This window comes from Betta splendens, chromosome 19 (assembly GCF_900634795.4).
Source record: "Betta splendens chromosome 19, fBetSpl5.4, whole genome shotgun sequence".
Lineage (NCBI taxonomy): Eukaryota > Metazoa > Chordata > Actinopteri > Anabantiformes > Osphronemidae > Betta > Betta splendens.
In genome coordinates, this window is record NC_040898.2 from 11,333,064 (window position 1) to 11,348,847 (window position 15,784).

General features: G+C 46.5%; 3 protein-coding genes across 5 annotated transcripts; 1 reads left to right on the forward strand and 2 right to left on the reverse strand.

Annotated features, from left to right (window-relative positions):
• Positions 1-1,064: 1,064 nt before the first annotated feature.
• aldh18a1 (aldehyde dehydrogenase 18 family, member A1) lies at positions 1,065-8,605 on the forward strand. 3 transcript variants are annotated; one of them, XR_008693215.1, is made up of 19 exons: positions 1,065-1,105; positions 1,192-1,286; positions 2,103-2,254; positions 2,611-2,760; positions 2,874-2,978; positions 3,048-3,206; positions 3,677-3,767; positions 3,997-4,121; positions 4,354-4,498; positions 5,034-5,107; positions 5,253-5,352; positions 5,451-5,671; positions 5,749-5,886; positions 5,967-6,162; positions 6,236-6,357; positions 6,441-6,627; positions 6,954-7,049; positions 7,158-8,236; positions 8,416-8,605. XR_008693215.1 is itself a non-coding variant. In XM_029133960.3 (18 exons), exons 2-18 carry the CDS (start codon positions 1,211-1,213, stop codon positions 7,352-7,354), a joined length of 2,334 nt encoding a protein of 777 aa, XP_028989793.1. In that variant the 5' UTR covers positions 1,065-1,105; positions 1,192-1,210; the 3' UTR covers positions 7,355-8,605. The 3 variants fall into 3 exon arrangements, 2 of the variants coding, with proteins under 2 accessions (XP_028989793.1, XP_028989794.1); XM_029133960.3 differs by having other exon boundaries at positions 7,158-8,605; XM_029133961.3 differs by having other exon boundaries at positions 3,048-3,200; positions 7,158-8,605.
• Positions 8,606-10,623: 2,018 nt separating this feature from the next.
• On the reverse strand, positions 10,624-12,618 carry crygmx (crystallin, gamma MX). The gene is made up of 4 exons (XM_029135301.3): positions 12,576-12,618; positions 11,889-11,964; positions 11,445-11,687; positions 10,624-11,256 (listed from the first exon to the last, which is right to left on the reverse strand). The coding sequence occupies exons 2-4, from the start codon at positions 11,895-11,897 to the stop codon at positions 10,981-10,983; spliced, it is 528 nt and encodes a 175-aa protein (XP_028991134.1). The 5' UTR covers positions 11,898-11,964; positions 12,576-12,618; the 3' UTR covers positions 10,624-10,980.
• Positions 12,619-12,814: 196 nt separating this feature from the next.
• Positions 12,815-14,415, reverse strand: crygmxl2 (crystallin, gamma MX, like 2). Its single transcript, XM_029134458.3, has 3 exons — positions 14,268-14,415; positions 13,571-13,813; positions 12,815-13,121 (listed from the first exon to the last, which is right to left on the reverse strand). The coding sequence occupies exons 1-3, from the start codon at positions 14,367-14,369 to the stop codon at positions 12,846-12,848; spliced, it is 621 nt and encodes a 206-aa protein (XP_028990291.2). The 5' UTR covers positions 14,370-14,415; the 3' UTR covers positions 12,815-12,845.
• Between the last annotated feature and the right edge of the window lie 1,369 nt (positions 14,416-15,784).

Here is a 15,784-nt window from a genome sequence, read left to right on the forward strand (position 1 = left end):
AGACGTACGTTAACACTCGTTACCACAACGAGACCAGGTTATTTGGAGGTATAAATTAAAGTTAGAAGTAAAAGGCTTAGAGGTAAATGTTAACATTCAAGGTTCAAGTTAAATAGGAGGCATTATTAAAAATATACAGCATAGATCTAATGGTGTGTCTCTCTCACACAGCTAAGTTAGTGGATAAGTAGAGCCAGAAGCGAGGTATGGGTCAGTTCCTTCCCCTAAGTCAGATGGGTAGATAACACAGCAAAGAGGAGGTAGGTACAGAGAAGAGCAGATAAAGGGCAAAAGTGGCCAACAGAGAAAGAAACAGGACAGATGTAATGGAATAATACACATTTAGTCAGAGCTACTGGAGCCAATTTAGTTATCTGTGGTCCTAGGGGCAGTGGGAGTCCGACAGTGTCGGTCAACTCTGCCCCCGTTTAGTTTTCATTTGTCACAGCGGGAAAGTGCAGGTACCGAAAACTTTCATCACCGCCGCAGCCTTGTAGGTTTTCTGTAAAGGAAACGTGACGAGATGACAAAAAAACACAACTAACGAGGTCAGATGGGTTCTACAGCCTGTTCCTTTCAGATCATAAGTTGACAAAGCTTTACACTTCAGTGTCTCTGTTCAATATAGTGTAAGAAATAGATTTTCAAAGAAAAATTTTAAAAAGCTGATTAATTGTTGACCAAAGCTACAGTAATATTAAATTTCCTGTGCTGATTTGCGGTAATTATATATTACAAGGTAACAGAAGTTTAAATTTAACTTTTATTTTTAAAGGTACTTCCGTTTTTCCGAACACGCTGCCTCCTGCCACCTCATCGCCACTTCAAGAGGCTGCACGTGTTCGAAAATAACTTTAAAAAAAAACAAACAAAAAAAACAACGTCTTTCTGTCACCTACACCTGAGGCTCGCGCACACACTGCGAAGCTCACTTGTTGCACAGACAGTCTGATCAGCATTTCCAGGCGGGGAGGAGTCGTCCGCATCCGGAGCCGCTCTGCGTGGAAACGGGGCGCGCGATAAATTAGGGGACGACGAGCAAAAGCGATAATCAGCCGGTAGAAGACGCTGCGCGGCCCGGACGCACACAGGGACCTCAGGCGGAGTAAGAACACGGCGCCTTCATTTACCGAACCCGTACGCGATCGCATCATTTTAAATGAAATATGCATTTGCTCGTGTGTCCCACAGTAAAGCCATTACAGAGACCATGCTGCTGCAGAGGCTGAGTCTGTGTTCAAGGATCAGACACGTACGCCGCCTGTCCAGCAGACCACTGACACAAGGCAAGCAAGGCTCCGCAGATACTGTATCATCTCTGTATATTATCACATTACTGATCCCAGATTATTTAAAAAGTTTATATAAATACTGCTGTATTGAACAGACTGTTTGTGACTAATGTGGAAAAGAGGAAAGTTTGAGGAATGTATTTAGGTTTAGCTTAAACTTTAAAGGGCATCACTTAAGCCTATAGTAAATATATATAAAGTATATAAAAATAAAGAAAAAACTATACATCTAAGTTAATAACCATGAGTCTTGTCTGCATTTAACTGCAAATTGAACATAGTGCTGTGTGGAGTGTAGCTTAGAATAAACAAATTATTAGTGTTTTCATGTGTAGACTATAGCTTTATTGACAAAGGCTGTAGTGCAGTAATTAATGTAAAAATTTACATTTACTTAGAAAACTGAATAATTTGGCAGAGATAGAAATAAAGTGCCTGGTTGTGTACTGGTCGATAGCACATGTGCAGGCAGGCGTACGCCTGATAACCTGCTGTTGTGACAGCGGCGAGAGCTTTTTGACCTCCTCTAGTCTGAACGAGATATGACGGCCTCTCTGTCCGTCCGACCCTCTCTCGTCCGCCTCATTGCCCCAAAAGAGATGTGTACTGTCAGCACAAGCTCGCACGCTGGCCCTGCTGATGTGGCAGTCTGAGGCGCATATTACCCGTTTCCCAGGTTACAGATGGATGGAGGGGAGGGAGTCGACAGTCGCTGAAAATAGCTGAAGCTCAAAATCCGATCAAAGCAGCAACTTTGTGTTTTACTAATCGATACAAACTGGCGTGGCTGAAACGCGTGTCTGTGCGCAGCTCCCCAGGGCGGAGGCGGCGGGAGCCCGTTTGCGGAGCGCAGCGAACTGCGCCGGGCCAGGAGGATAGTGGTGAAGCTCGGCAGCGCGGTGGTGACGCGTGGGGACGAGTGCGGCCTGGCGCTGGGGAGGCTGGCGTCCATTGTGGAGCAGGTGGGGAGCGCGTGACCGGCACACGGGTCGCACCAGAACACAAGAACACACGAGAACAGCGGCCGGTTTAAAGAGTCAATAATACATTCGATTTGGCCATGAGTGTAATTCCTGGTGCTAAACTGGAGCTAATGCACAAATCATTTTTTCCCCCCAACCTCCTACTGTACTTACAGTAGAAAGTGGGATCTAACAAGATTCCTTACAAACTTTTTTCAAATGAAGAAAACAATTGAACCGTTTGAACCCCACCTTTGATGTACAACAAATAAGTAACAAAACAAACTCCTCTTATCTGGAACGAAGCGCTTCCCGGCGCCGGTCCAGTTCTCCTAATTGGCCGTCGTGTTCTCCAGGTGGCCGTGCTGCAGAATCAAGGCCGGGAGATGATGATCGTCACCAGCGGAGCCGTGGCCTTTGGCAAGCAAAGATTAAGACACGAGATCCTGCTGTCCCAGAGTGTCCGGCAGGCGCTGCACTCCGGACACAGCCAGCTCAAAGACATGGTGGGCCGAGATGAAGGAGCAGAGCCGGAAAATGAACCGCTCCGGTGCTGTTTGCTGCAGCGGTAGGAGTCTAAGTAGGAGCGGTGTCACCACATGTCTTCACTGTGTTGCAGTCGCTGCCGGTGCTGGAGGCTCGGGCCTGTGCTGCTGCTGGACAGAGCGGCCTGATGGCCCTGTATGAGGCCATGTTCACCCAATACAGCACGTGCACCGCGCAGGTACCTGCACGCGACGTCATGAATCTGCGACCGGTCTCCTCCTTCACCCTCTGCGCTCCCTGTTGTCAGGTCCTGGTGACAAATCTGGATTTCTACGACGACCAAAAGAGGCAAAACCTGAACAGCACCCTCCAGGAGCTGCTGCGCATGAACATCGTGCCCATCGTCAACACCAACGACGCCGTGGTGCCGCCGCCGGAGCCCAACATCGACCTGCAGGGGGTAAATGTGGGTACAGACGGCGTGGGGCTGGCGCTGGTGGCGGTGGCGGCAGCGGTGGTGGGGGTCGTTGACCTCGGCCACCCAGCACCACCCCCACCGGCCGGGGCCCTCACCGTTAGACGACCATGACACTGGCACTGCACGTCAAGTCCAAGCCACCAGGCTGCAGAAAGTTAGCTTAGCATCCACATCAATGTATTAAATGAAATGCGACTGGAGTGCAAAACCACTGGAATGGTCCTTTGAAGGCATGTGCATGCACAGAGGGGATGGATGCAGTCACTGGGCAGAGGTGATGGACTAACCTCTGTAGGTAGATGGCTCCTTTACTTTTCTCCTGCAGAAATAACTAACAGGTCGTTCTTGGAAATTCTACACACTCACGACAGCAAATAATTTGGGCCAGAATCTACTTAATTATGTGCACTAGCTGGTTCGTTCTAAGTAGGTGGCCCTTGTCCACTCTGGTCCTGCAGGTGATCAGCATTAAGGACAACGACAGCCTGGCGGCGCGGCTGGCTGTGGAGATGAAGGCCGACCTGCTGGTCGCGCTCTCTGACGTGGAAGGTGCGTGTTCTGCTGCATAACAGGGCCATCTGTCCACCAGCGGGGCCCCCGCTCCTCTCCGGGGGCCATTTAGCGCGGTGCGAGGGGGGAGGTAAACACTGACCTCCGGCCTCGGCGTTCGGAAGCGGTGCTGATGGGGTTGACACAAGGTGTTGTGTGCGTGTGGGCTGCGGATCCTTTCTGCATCGGTTGCGCAGGTTGCACAAGGACTGTTGAATGTTCTCTGCAGGCCTGTACAACAGCCCCCCTGGGACAGACGACGCCAAGCTCATTGACATCTTCTACCCTGGAGACCAGCAATCAATCACCTACGGCACAAAGTCCAGAGTGGGGATTGGAGGCATGGAGGCCAAGGTACAGTATACTGGTGACATCTGCGTGTTAAAAGCCATATCTTTGTACATATTCATCACATGGACAGAGGGCAGGACTTCTTGTACTATGGATTTGTTTCTACTTCAAGTTCCTTCTGGCCAAACTCCGCTTCTAAAACTCACCAGCTTCACTCACTCGGACTCTTGATCAGGAGTGTGGCCGTCATCGGTCAAGCTGGGACTTGAACTGGTCTCTAACTGCTTGTGTGCAGGTCAAGGCGGCCCTGTGGGCGCTGCAGGGGGGCACGTCTGTGGTCATAGCCAACGGCACCCACCCAAAAGTCACGGGTCACGTCCTCACCGATATAGTGGATGGGAAGAAAGTGGGAACCTTTTTCTCGGAGATTAAACCTGCTGGTGAGTTTGCTCCGGCTGCTTTTACCGGGTCCCAGCCCTCCACATCACCAGCAGCGCTCCCAAACTGCACGCTGCCTTCAACGGCTTTCCGCCTGCACCTTATAAACGGTCTCCTCAAACCATCTGTTTTCCCGTCTCTCTCTGCCCAGCGTCTGTGTTCTTCTGTCTGTCTTCATTTTTTTTTTTTGCTGGCCAGTCTGGGTTCTGGCTTTTTCCTTTCACAGCTCTGTTTCCTATTTAATGAAGGTGCCAGTTGAGGATCTGTGAGAAATCTATTTTGGAAACTACACAGAACTTGCTGAGTTGTGCACTCGAGAACTGTTTTCACCAACTGCCCATAGCAATAAAAAAATTAATAAAAAGCCCTCTCACTGCTGTATAGTATAACAATACTACAAAGTGCATCTGTCCATATGATGATAGTGTTGAACTAACAACTCTCCTTCAGAAACGCAGGACTTAATACAAAGCTTGATCATTTACAACCTATTCAGGCTTCTTGTACATGTGAATATATGGTCTATCTATTATCCAGGTCCAAGTGTGGAGCAGCAGACAGAAATGGCTCGTAACTCTGGAAGGACTCTGGCCTCTCTGCACCCAGACCAGGTCATACTCAAAATGATCAATCTGTATTCGACCAATAATTAGTTGTTAATTTTTAAAAAACCCTCAATGAGACAACTCTACATAGGGAAACACTGCCCCCTTGTGGATGCATGTGCTACGTGCTCATCCTGCTCCTGTTTGACAGAGGAGTGAGATCATCTGCCACCTAGCAGAGCTGCTCACTGAAAGGAAGGAGGAGATTCTGGTGGCCAATAAGATGGACATGGATCTTGCTGCCAGTGCAGGTGAGCTGCCCTCAATCAAAATATTATATTAACCAGAAAATATTTCCAGGAATGCCTCTACTTACCAGTCTGACACCCCCGCCCCTCTATTTCCACAGGTCGGTTGCCACAGGCCATGTTGAACCGTTTGAGCCTGTCCCCATCCAAACTCACCAGCGTGGCCACAGGCCTGCAACAGATCGCCGTGGCCGCTCAGGACAGCGTGGGCCGTGTGCTGCGCAGGACCAGAGTGGCTCACAATTTGGAGCTGGAGCAGATCACCGTGCCCATCGGAGTCCTTCTGGTCATCTTTGAGGCCAGGCCCGACTGTCTGCCCCAGGTGGCGTAGCAGGCAGATGCACAGATATACATACATATACGTACATATTTGCTTTGAATGACAGTAACATCACGCAGGTGTCAGCGCTGGCCATAGCCAGTGGCAACGCCCTCCTGCTCAAGGGAGGGAAGGAGGCTGCCAACACCAACCGCGTCCTCCACCAGCTCGTCCAGGAGGCTCTGTCCTTGCACAGGGTCAAGGAGGCGGTGCAGCTGGTAAAACCGATTTCCTGCGCACAGGGTTGCAGTTAAGTACTTATTCGCTGTCATTAACAAGTCTGTTTCTTTGTTTCTAGGTGAGCACACGTGAGGAGGTGGAGGATCTGTGTCGCCTGGACAAGGTCATTGACTTGATTATCCCTCGGGGCTCCTCTCAGCTGGTGAGGGACATTCAGCGGGCGGCCAAGGGCATCCCGGTGCTGGGTCACAGCGAGGGGATCTGCCACGTCTACGTTGATGCAGAGGCCAGCGTGGACAAAGTCATCAACATTGGTCAGTGAAGGTGTCCCTGTACTGTACACATTTCTATTGTAATAATATTTCAGTGTATTTGGTTTCTCTTCAGTCAGAGACTCAAAATGTGACTACCCAGCTGCATGCAACTCCATGGAAACTCTGCTGATTCACCGGGACCTCCTAAGGACCCCGCTGTTTGACCAGATCATCGACATGCTACGCAACGAACGGGTAAAATGGGTAGATCTGACTTTGAATTATTCCACACTAAGGTAAGGCTATATTCCACACAATTATTTTAAATCTGTCATCAGGTGAGGATTCACGCAGGCCCTCGGTTCGCCTCCTACCTGACATTCAGCCCGTCGGAGGCCAAGTCCCTGCGGACAGAGTACAGCGACCTGGAGTGCTGCCTTGAGGTAGTGGACAGCATGCAGGATGCTGTGGACCACATACACAAGTACGGCAGCTCACACACAGACGTGATCATCACAGAAAACGGTATGTGGTCCACTGTCTGTTGATGATTGATGCCTTATCTGGTCATTAAGGTCATGCACAAGCCAAAGTAGACCTCTTACACGCAAGCTTTTCACACTGACAGCTCCTAAACCCATCTCTTAAACCTTTTCTGTTCACACCTGTGCATTAATGTATTGCTGCCACCTAGTGACGTAACCAGGTACTTCATCAAGTCAAAACAAATTGACTGAATTTTCAATATAATATAGGGTTTTCATAAAAACAACTACAGTGATGATGAATAGACATCATTTTCAGAGAAGAGTTGCCATTGTGAGAAAGGCTTTTGGCCATTTGTCCCTCAGAGAACACCGCTGAGCAGTTCCTGCACAAGCTGGACAGTGCCTGTGTTTTCTGGAACGCCAGCTCGCGCTTCGCAGACGGCTACCGCTTCGGTCTGGGTACGTGGCCGTCTCATGACATCAGCGGACTTCACCTTTTTCCCTCAGAGTGAACGTTCTCATTTGCCACAGAGTAATTAGCCCAGCCCTCTCTGACTTCGTCTCCAGGGGCAGAGGTCGGCATTAGCACGGCACGCATCCACGCCCGCGGCCCCGTGGGCCTGGAGGGGCTGCTCACCTCTAAGTGGGTCCTGAGAGGCGACGGGCACGCGGTCGCCGACTTCTCCGAGCACGGAACTATGAAGTACCTCCACGAAAGCCTGCCGGCTGCGCAGCCCGCTGCTGGGCACAGAGACAGCAACTAGTGTGGAGAGAGAACACAGCAGATTGTATTGATCACCAGCAGTTCCTGAGTTACCTGTTGCAGAAAATAACTAGGTCACTGTTTTCAACCTACACAACCATTAATCCTTGTTTGGATGTTACTGTTGTCCACTGATCGGTTTTGTATTCTACCTCAGCTTATAATTCACAGCCCTGCTCACCTGTCAACAACTGTAATAAAGTTGCACTATGACAAACTTCAAACAAGTTACTTATCGAACATCAAATATTTAAAAGTGCCAACATATTATTTATTTAACATTATTCTAAATGAATGAACTTGTGTGTGTTGTGGTCACACGTTTACTTGTCGCTTGGTACAGATTGTTTTGTATTGTAATTCTTCAGACCACAAATATATTTTTTTGTTTTTGACATAATTCAAGTTTTCTGTTAATGTCGAGATCCTTGTGCATTTTACGTTTTTTGCTGATTTACTGTAGGTAATTTAAGACATAGGTTGAAACCAGTACACTATATGAATTGGTAAAAAATATTAATACTGTTCGTCAGAGATTTATGTTTTTAATAATGGCCCCATAAAGTATCATAACTCCACCAGTTTTAGAATCTAGCAATAAAGGCGTTTGTTTCACATACATGAGCTCTCGCTGTACAAAACAGCAGTAATCACGGCACGTGCTACACACGTAGTATCGCGAGCGCTCTCTAGCGGCTAATGGTACTTAGCTTGCTGCTAGCCAACCTCACTTATAGCTTTACACAAGACAACACGGTAAAACAACTAACCTCAACCACAGAAAAGTCTCCACAGCATTTAGCAACAAGAGGACATGAAATGAACAGCAAAACATATTAAATGCAACAGGGCCAAAAGTATGCGTACCTCTGAGGAAGTGCAGGTGGTGAGCTGTGGTACTTTCAAAATAAAACGAGCATTGCGCTTTACTAAAATAAAGTGTACGACATTAGTGCATGATGCCCTGTTCATAATATAACGCAACAACATCACTCTATGACTCGTGCTTTGCTTCTTTACTGCTTTACTCACTCGCTGTTTGTTCCTTTTTTGTGCCCAAAGCCTCTGTCAGAGCAGGAACAGTAATTGACAAGCTGCCTCCTTCAAGCTGGAGGGGGAAACGCAACTTCTTTTAAATGAAGCTCTGCAACATTTCAGCCTCTGAGCTCCTATCTGATGTGTAGCATGTGGACTGGCTTGCGTTGTTTAATAGCAGCGTTGAATTGAATTAAAATAATGCTGAGAAAGAATATTTGCTTATTTCTCTTACTTTCTTTGATTTCTGCAGAGTATTTACACATTTGTATTCGTCTCTGTCCTGGCACTAGTCTTTCTACTTGCACAAAAAAACGCAAATTAATGGGGAAAAAGTCATAGTGATGTGAAAAACAGATGTCTGAAAAGGCTCTTTTTTAATGTTGCCCATAGGGGAATATACGCTTCTCTGGAAGTGGGGCAAGGAAGATGGAAGACAATACTATAGAGGTTTAATTATCCAGCCATCAAAAATGAAAAGAGGGAGACGGAGAACTGAGACTAATAATGGAATCACAGCCTTGTGTTCTGAGTTTCTGTTTCTTTTTCTTTCCTTTTTCTATCATCTAAAGAATTTATTCTCCAAAACGCACTACTTACCTTTCAATCAGCTTCCCATCACCGAGTCCAAAGGGTTCGGAGATGAAGGGGGAGACTAAACTCGGATCTCACTCTTTTGTCCTTTTATGTGTGATGCAGAAAAAAATCTTTTAAGTGACTTGAGGTAGAGACGGAACAATTCAGGGACATTGAGTATTGCCTGTTTGATGCACAGTGATATATTTATAGGATGTATTTAAGAATATCACCTGCACCAAAGGTGTTTGCCACAGTAACACAATTGCTCTTACTCCAGTATTAATAGGACTTTTCTAGCAGAGCGATCCGTTTTTCGTTGCATAATGAAAACATTTTTGTTCCCAGCGTTCTTAATGCTTCTTATTTTCAATTCAGTAATGATTTTGCATTAAAATTATGAAATCCTAGCAAAAACAAGTAACTGTACAATTAATGTCATGGTTAAATTGGCACCAGGTGCAAAACGATAAACACAAATTAGTGATCCCACTGTAAGATAAAATAAAGTAAAATATTTCTATATTTTGCTGCTGTCCCTCAGACCATTAAGAATTTTATTGCTGAGTGTATAGAAGTAAGTTTCATGATATGATTATAGTGAATATTTAAGGGTGTTTACAGATTGTTTGCGTTCACTCTTTCTTTTTATGTGGTATTTACACGCTTAGAAAACAGAAATAATCCGCATGAGTAAACCTGAAGTGCTTACTTCTCAAAGTCACAACCACACATCTCCCTGCAGTTCAGGTTGAGGCCTGGCAGCCTGTAAATCGCCTCTCGTCTCTTATGTGGCTGTGCCCTGGACTCCAGCGGATCGCATCTCATGTTGCACCCTGCTGACGGCGTGCAATCTGCTGGGTATTGTTGTCCACAGATATAAAGAGCACGATGAGAGCAAATCACGAGGCTTGTACAACAGAAATGACAAACCTTTAATTGGACATTACTCAAGGCCAAAACTCATATTTCTTGTTATTCTTGATCTTAAGAGACTCTCAAATGCACTCCCCACTAGGCTTAAATTTTTTTTGAATCAATAATTAATGGTCAGATTTATTTATTCATGTGTATCTTCACCAATTACGCAGCATCTAATTAACAATTTCAATAATTGATATTTATTTCTAAAAGGTTTTAGTATCTTGGGCTGATGAAAAATGCATGACCAGGGATGTGCGCTGGGTTTTGTTTTTTGTTCTGAGAGAGTTTGATGCTTGCGGCTAATACCAGGCCACTTTGACTCCAACTCTTTGACTTGGCACCGGCCCTGTGATGTGGATCTAATATGGGCATCTTTCATGGACCCAGAGCGCTTATTCTGTACCATGTGATCTCATAAAGACTCCTACATGCCCATCCTCAGACACCCTTTTTTTGTTCTTTAATGTCGAACTTCAAAGAATAAAGCTTCTGTTTCCTTGATAAATTTTCTTTGTGTATGCAGAATGGCAGCACCATGGCAAACTGTTGAAACTCCGGGTCTTACTGGGACCTCAGTGGCTGCACTTGTACATCTAACTCTGTGGCCTCATGAAACCAAAGATCAATTATCGTATTTAAAAGGAACGTACCCCTCAGATTCATGACAAGCCATATTCCCCTGGTCTTTTGATAGTGACAGCTGCAGTAGTCAGTATAAAATTAACAAAGACTCCATTTAGTTTCATCAAGTTTTCCTTTATTGTGATTCCAGTAGGACAAGAGGTTGGGGGACTGCAGAGGCAGAGCTTTTTGCTATGGACTGACCAAAGTGAAAAAAGTCAGCGCTCTCAATTGTAAGAATTGCTTGCAAATGAATTTAGGGGGTAAACTTTCCCCAACAATGCAAAGCAATCTAACAAAACCAGATCCCGGCATCAGACAAACCAAAATGTTCATCATTACAATGAGTCATTTCAGCTTTGGACGCCACAGTGTTGTGACCACACTGGAACAGTGCTCGCATTAAGGGGACCAGGAGGATGGAAATGTAATAGTGGGCCTAAATCAGGGTTATAAAAAAGATGGTGGGAATCAGTTGATCTCAGTGACACGTCTCAGAGACCCGATAGTAGGGCTGGTGCTCCCCCACTCACTGTGCCTCCTGTACTCTCCAGGAAGCAGGAAGTACTGGCGTCCCCTGTAATTGGGGTGTTCGTGCAGCATCCAGTAGCCCTCCATGACGTTGACGGAAGAGATGTCGCGCGTGTGGAAACGCTCATGCAGATTTGGGCAGTCTTCCATTAGCTCCAAATTCTGGCCCCCAAAGTCAGAGCGCTCGAAGATCTTCATCCTGTAGTTCCCATTGTACTGCGAGGGAGATGCAACAACAGACGACGGATCACGGTTCAAGCCATAAAGATAAAAAGCCACAGGTACTGGCAGTGACTGGTAGAAACAGTGGGACCAGAACTAATTGATCCAAAGCTGGCAGTTCTACAGAAAACCTCATTATTGCAACCAAGACATAGTACAATAAGTCAATGGGTAAAACTCACAGGTGGCACCATACGGCATGAGCGGATGCAGTCATTGAAGCCGGCCCAGCGCTGGTAGTCGGGGTAGTCGCCCTTGTGCAGCATGTACTGGTAGCCACCGTAATTGGGCTTCTCGTAGGCCACCCAGCAACCGCTCTCCACCTTTATCGAGTTGCAGCGGCTAAAGTAGCTTTGCATGTCAGAGCAGTCATTGCTGCACTCGTGGTGACGGCCCTGGAAGTTCCTCTCTTCGTAGAAGATAATCTGCATGTGGCAAACGAGTGGACATTGTAATGCAGATAAAGCAGATAAAATGCTGCTTAGTCCATCAAGATAATGATAATGAAGTTTTTGCTAAGAATGATTGGGTGTTAAATTAATTATTGTCTTTTTTAATATTTACTTCCTGTTGCCTTTAGATTGTATTGATCCATGCATGTTAAATAGTGGAGTTTGTGAACTTACCTTGCCCATTGTAACAGTGTGAAGTTCAGACCAGACCAGACCAGACGCTGGGCGGTACCGGGCCTCTTTATAGACCCTGCCGGGACCAGGGCTTTGTGAAAACAAAGCTTTGTCGTGTCAGCACAGCGCGCTTTATAGACTCCACTGCACTATAGGGCCGGTGAGCTGCAGCAGCCGCTTTGTCCGTCAAAGCTCTGCCCGACTATAGAAAATACTGTACAATTGCACTTTCTCAGACGACTACAATAAGAGTTGCAACATCTGCCTTTATTGGCATGAATGGCGAACACCTAGACGCAGGACAGGAGGGAAGGACGGCAACAATGTACAGTAAACAGGAAGTAGGTCTGCTGCTTGGAAAAGTGGTATCTACTGTGTGTTTACACCACGAAAAGGGAGGAAATAAATAAAAAGGACTATTGCTTGCATAGTCTTTATGACAAGTCAATTAAAACACAGTTCAGTTCTAAATAGAACATTGTCCATTAACTGGCACCGCTCAATTGCGGCATAAGACGCTGGAAATAGACGATACCCACCACTCCAGCTAACTCCATTAATAGCTTATCGGCTATTACTCACGACATAGTGGATACACACACTTATCACAAACGCTAAGCAAACTCCGCGTGACATTAAAAAACACACACTTCATATATTTGTAAAAACATCGGGGTATTTTTTTACCTGGAAAGGGAGGAAATAAAGTAGGTGAAGTTACTGCTGCGGAGCGCCCTCCTCTGGCTGAACACAGACACAACAAGTAGATCGCAGATCGCTCAAACAAATAATTTAGATCAACGTTCACAACGATCTGTGTCAATGTTCACAAATCATGCTCTGTTTATATCATATTCTTCAATGTTCCACTCATTTATGATTAGAGATTGTTTAAATAAGCTCAGAGAGGCCTTTGTTTTTTTAAATCAAACGTTTAATGTTAATTTAAGTTGGAGTTCAGACAAGAGTCCTCATTCTCCTGAATGAGCCCACCATGGGGTTGTGGCAGCCCCAGTCGCCGCAGGCCCTGTACTCTCCGGGTCGCAGGAAGTACTGGCGTCCCCTGTAGTTGGGGTGCTCGTAGAAGATCCAGAAACCCTCCATGATGTTGCAGGAGTAAATGTCACGGTAGCGGAAGCGCTCGTACACGTTGGGGCAGTCGTCCGAGAACTCCATGGAGTGTCCCAGCATGTCGGGCCTGTTATACAGCCTCATCCTGTACGATCCTCGGTACTGTGAGGGAAGAAACCGGAACATGATCAACATGCAACCACGGTAGGGTGTGAACCCTGGAGAACACTCTGAGCTGATGTTCTCAACTTTGAATTCAGGTGAGGACACGTCCTACAGATGGGAATAAGCATCAAGTCTTTCATAGCGTGACAGTATTAGGCGCCCATATAGACAAACAGCACATGTGACCAGCAGAATTAGAATGAAGACACCAAGTCTTATGGAGGGGGGAGGGGGGGGGGGGGATCATATTCCTTTTAAAGAATGACTGGGTCTCCTTGTGGGCCTTGCAACAGACACTTTTAAGCCCTGACCTGCCTAAGTATCTGTAAATGACATCAAAAGCCCGGTGATTGACACCCATTTCTAAAGCAGCATTTGATGTACAAGGTGAGCAGTGGGGGGGAGGGGGGCACGACCACTCCTATCAGTCTGGTTGATTGACTTACTGGAGGGAACATCTGGCAGGAGCGGACGCAGTTGTTGAAGCCCATCCAGCAGTGGTAGTCGGGGTACTCGCCGGGGCCCAGGATGTACTGGTAGCCCATGTAGTACGGCTTCTCGTAGGCCACCCAGTGCCCGCCGCTGACCCGGATGGAGTTGCAGCAGTTAAAGTGCCTGAAGGTGTCCATGCAGTCGCTGCTGCACTCCCAGTGGCGGCCCTGGAAGTTGCGGCCTTCGTAGAAGATGATCTTGCAGAGGAAACGAGAGGCAGTCACGTCAGTGTTGGGTAAACAGGCCGACTGGCTGCTATGCGCACAAACGGACTGCAGAGGACACTGCTCTCCCTCGAACAAACTACGTTACTTTTCATGAGTTCTCGGCGCCGGCCGGCGTCTCCAGTCGGCTGCGTTTGGCAGGTGAAAATCAAGGCACTTGAATTAATTAACTTCAGAGGGAGGAGTGCTCTATATGGACGGCGGACACTCTATCAGCATCTCACAAAAAATATCCTGTCACATTTGGAGCTGTTTTCCAGAGATGATTCCCTTTTTTAAAAACCCAGCGTGTTTGTTTTTCTATTTTTCTATGCAAATACCTATATTTCTTTCTACTCAAATAAGCACTTTACCACCTATCTCCCCCTCTGATACTCTATTTCAAAATAAAACACCCCTCTCTCCCATATTGCATGTGAGTTCATACCTTTCCCATGGTTGCAGGGCTGTGGATGTTTGCGCACCGTAGCCCTTGACACCCTTGCAGGTCCTTTTTATACTCTCTCACTGACCATGAGGCCTCTGACATGTCCGGGACGACTACTCTTTACCTTTTCAGATGCTAACTACTGTTCCCTTTGTCTGACTGCCCTCGGCTAACTTATCTCCTGTCTGCTAGATTTTACCTATAGAAATGATGCCCCCCTCCCTAAAATGGATGCCATACAAGTGCGATGCTGTGTTTGTATGACCCTTGTTCCGACGTGACCTTGTGATACAGCCTTTTGAAATATCACACAAAGGACCTATAGGTACGTGGCCCCCCAACAACAAAGCCTTTAACGCGTACAGTTGGTTCACTCATTTTGAGGGTGCGTTCTAAACTACTACTCCACCAGCTCATGATTTTCATTTCACGTGTGGAAAACAATAACGTAGCTCCACTCCAGTACAGGTCCGTCTTAGGTCCGTCGGAGTTGCTGCGTTTCCTAAGTAGCACGGGTCACAATGTAATTGTTGATCAATTCCAGTTAAAGGAAAGCGTTGCTGATACTGTGGACTGAGTCAAGCTCTTGTGTTGATGTAATCTACAGTGAAATGTTGTTTCTTTCTGCTTCCATAGCCCGAAGTTGTACTGTGATGCCAGACGGGACTGGTCTGTTTGCAGATGTACAGACAGAACTGCTCAATGTGTGTGTGTGTGTGTGTGTGTGTGTGTGTGTGTGTGTGTGTGTGTGTGTGTGTGTGTGTGTGTGTGTGTGATATAAAAGGAGGGGTTTGGGGCATCTGTGTGTTGTTTGGGTCTTTGTATAAAATGATAGATGTTTGGACTTGAGTCTTTGGCTTGTAAGCATAGCCCAGAGCTGAAGGGAAAAGGCCAGAAAGAGTTGCTGCCATGCATTGTGTTCCCAAAGCCCAGCTGATGCCAGAAAGGTCAGTCTCATCCTTTAGCCTTTCATCAGGATAAAGAGCTTGTGCCCGCTCTCCACTTTGTGTGCGTTTTGCCGCTTCAACCGTGTAAAAAGGCAAATGTTTTCAGAGAGCACAATAGCCATTATGTTCCTGGGCAAAAAGCTCTGCTACTGCGTTAGTAGATCCTGAGCCATATGACAGTGTTTCCGTGTTAAGGAACAGCATTGATAAGATTTGACTCCTTTGATCATTCATCGGCTTGAAACTCTCGTAGGCTTCAATAGGCTTCATGTTTGAAGCTGCACTCTTTTTCTATGACATAAGTAGATCATTGATATCCTTTCATCACACTGTGCAGCGTAATTGTGGTAGATTATCAGATGAGATGTTGTTTTGTTTGGAGGGTTTTGAACCAAATGTTTACTACGGGAGGAAAGGTTTTATCAGAACATATAAGAAACAAATGTTTGGATTTCTCCTCATATGTTCATCCGTGGATTAATAATTTCTTTCATCGCGCCGATTAAATGTAAAATCCTTTTACCCTCGTTGCTGGAAAGTACTTGTTCAAAGTGGTGAAGGAGCAAACAC

Bases quoted from the DNA above. Each gene is read 5' to 3' on its own strand.
- aldh18a1 (XM_029133960.3), top strand. From the start codon at position 1,211: ATGCTGCTGCAGAGGCTGAGTCTGTGTTCAAGGATCAGACACGTACGC. The intron at 2,979-3,047 runs GTACCTGCACGC...CCCTGTTGTCAG, and splicing joins ACAGCACGTGCACCGCGCAG to GTCCTGGTGACAAATCTGGA. The intron at 6,628-6,953 runs GTATGTGGTCCA...TTTGTCCCTCAG, and splicing joins CGTGATCATCACAGAAAACG to AGAACACCGCTGAGCAGTTC.
- crygmxl2 (XM_029134458.3), bottom strand. From the start codon at position 14,369: ATGTCAGAGGCCTCATGGTCAGTGAGAGAGTATAAAAAGGACCTGCAA. The intron at 13,814-14,267 runs GTATGAACTCAC...TTCCTCTGCAAG, and splicing joins GCCCTGCAACCATGGGAAAG to ATCATCTTCTACGAAGGCCG. The intron at 13,122-13,570 runs GTAAGTCAATCA...CTTCCCTCACAG, and splicing joins CCTGCCAGATGTTCCCTCCA to TACCGAGGATCGTACAGGAT.
- crygmx (XM_029135301.3), bottom strand. The intron at 11,257-11,444 runs GTGAGTTTTACC...TCTCCCTCGCAG, and splicing joins CATGCCGTATGGTGCCACCT to TACAATGGGAACTACAGGAT.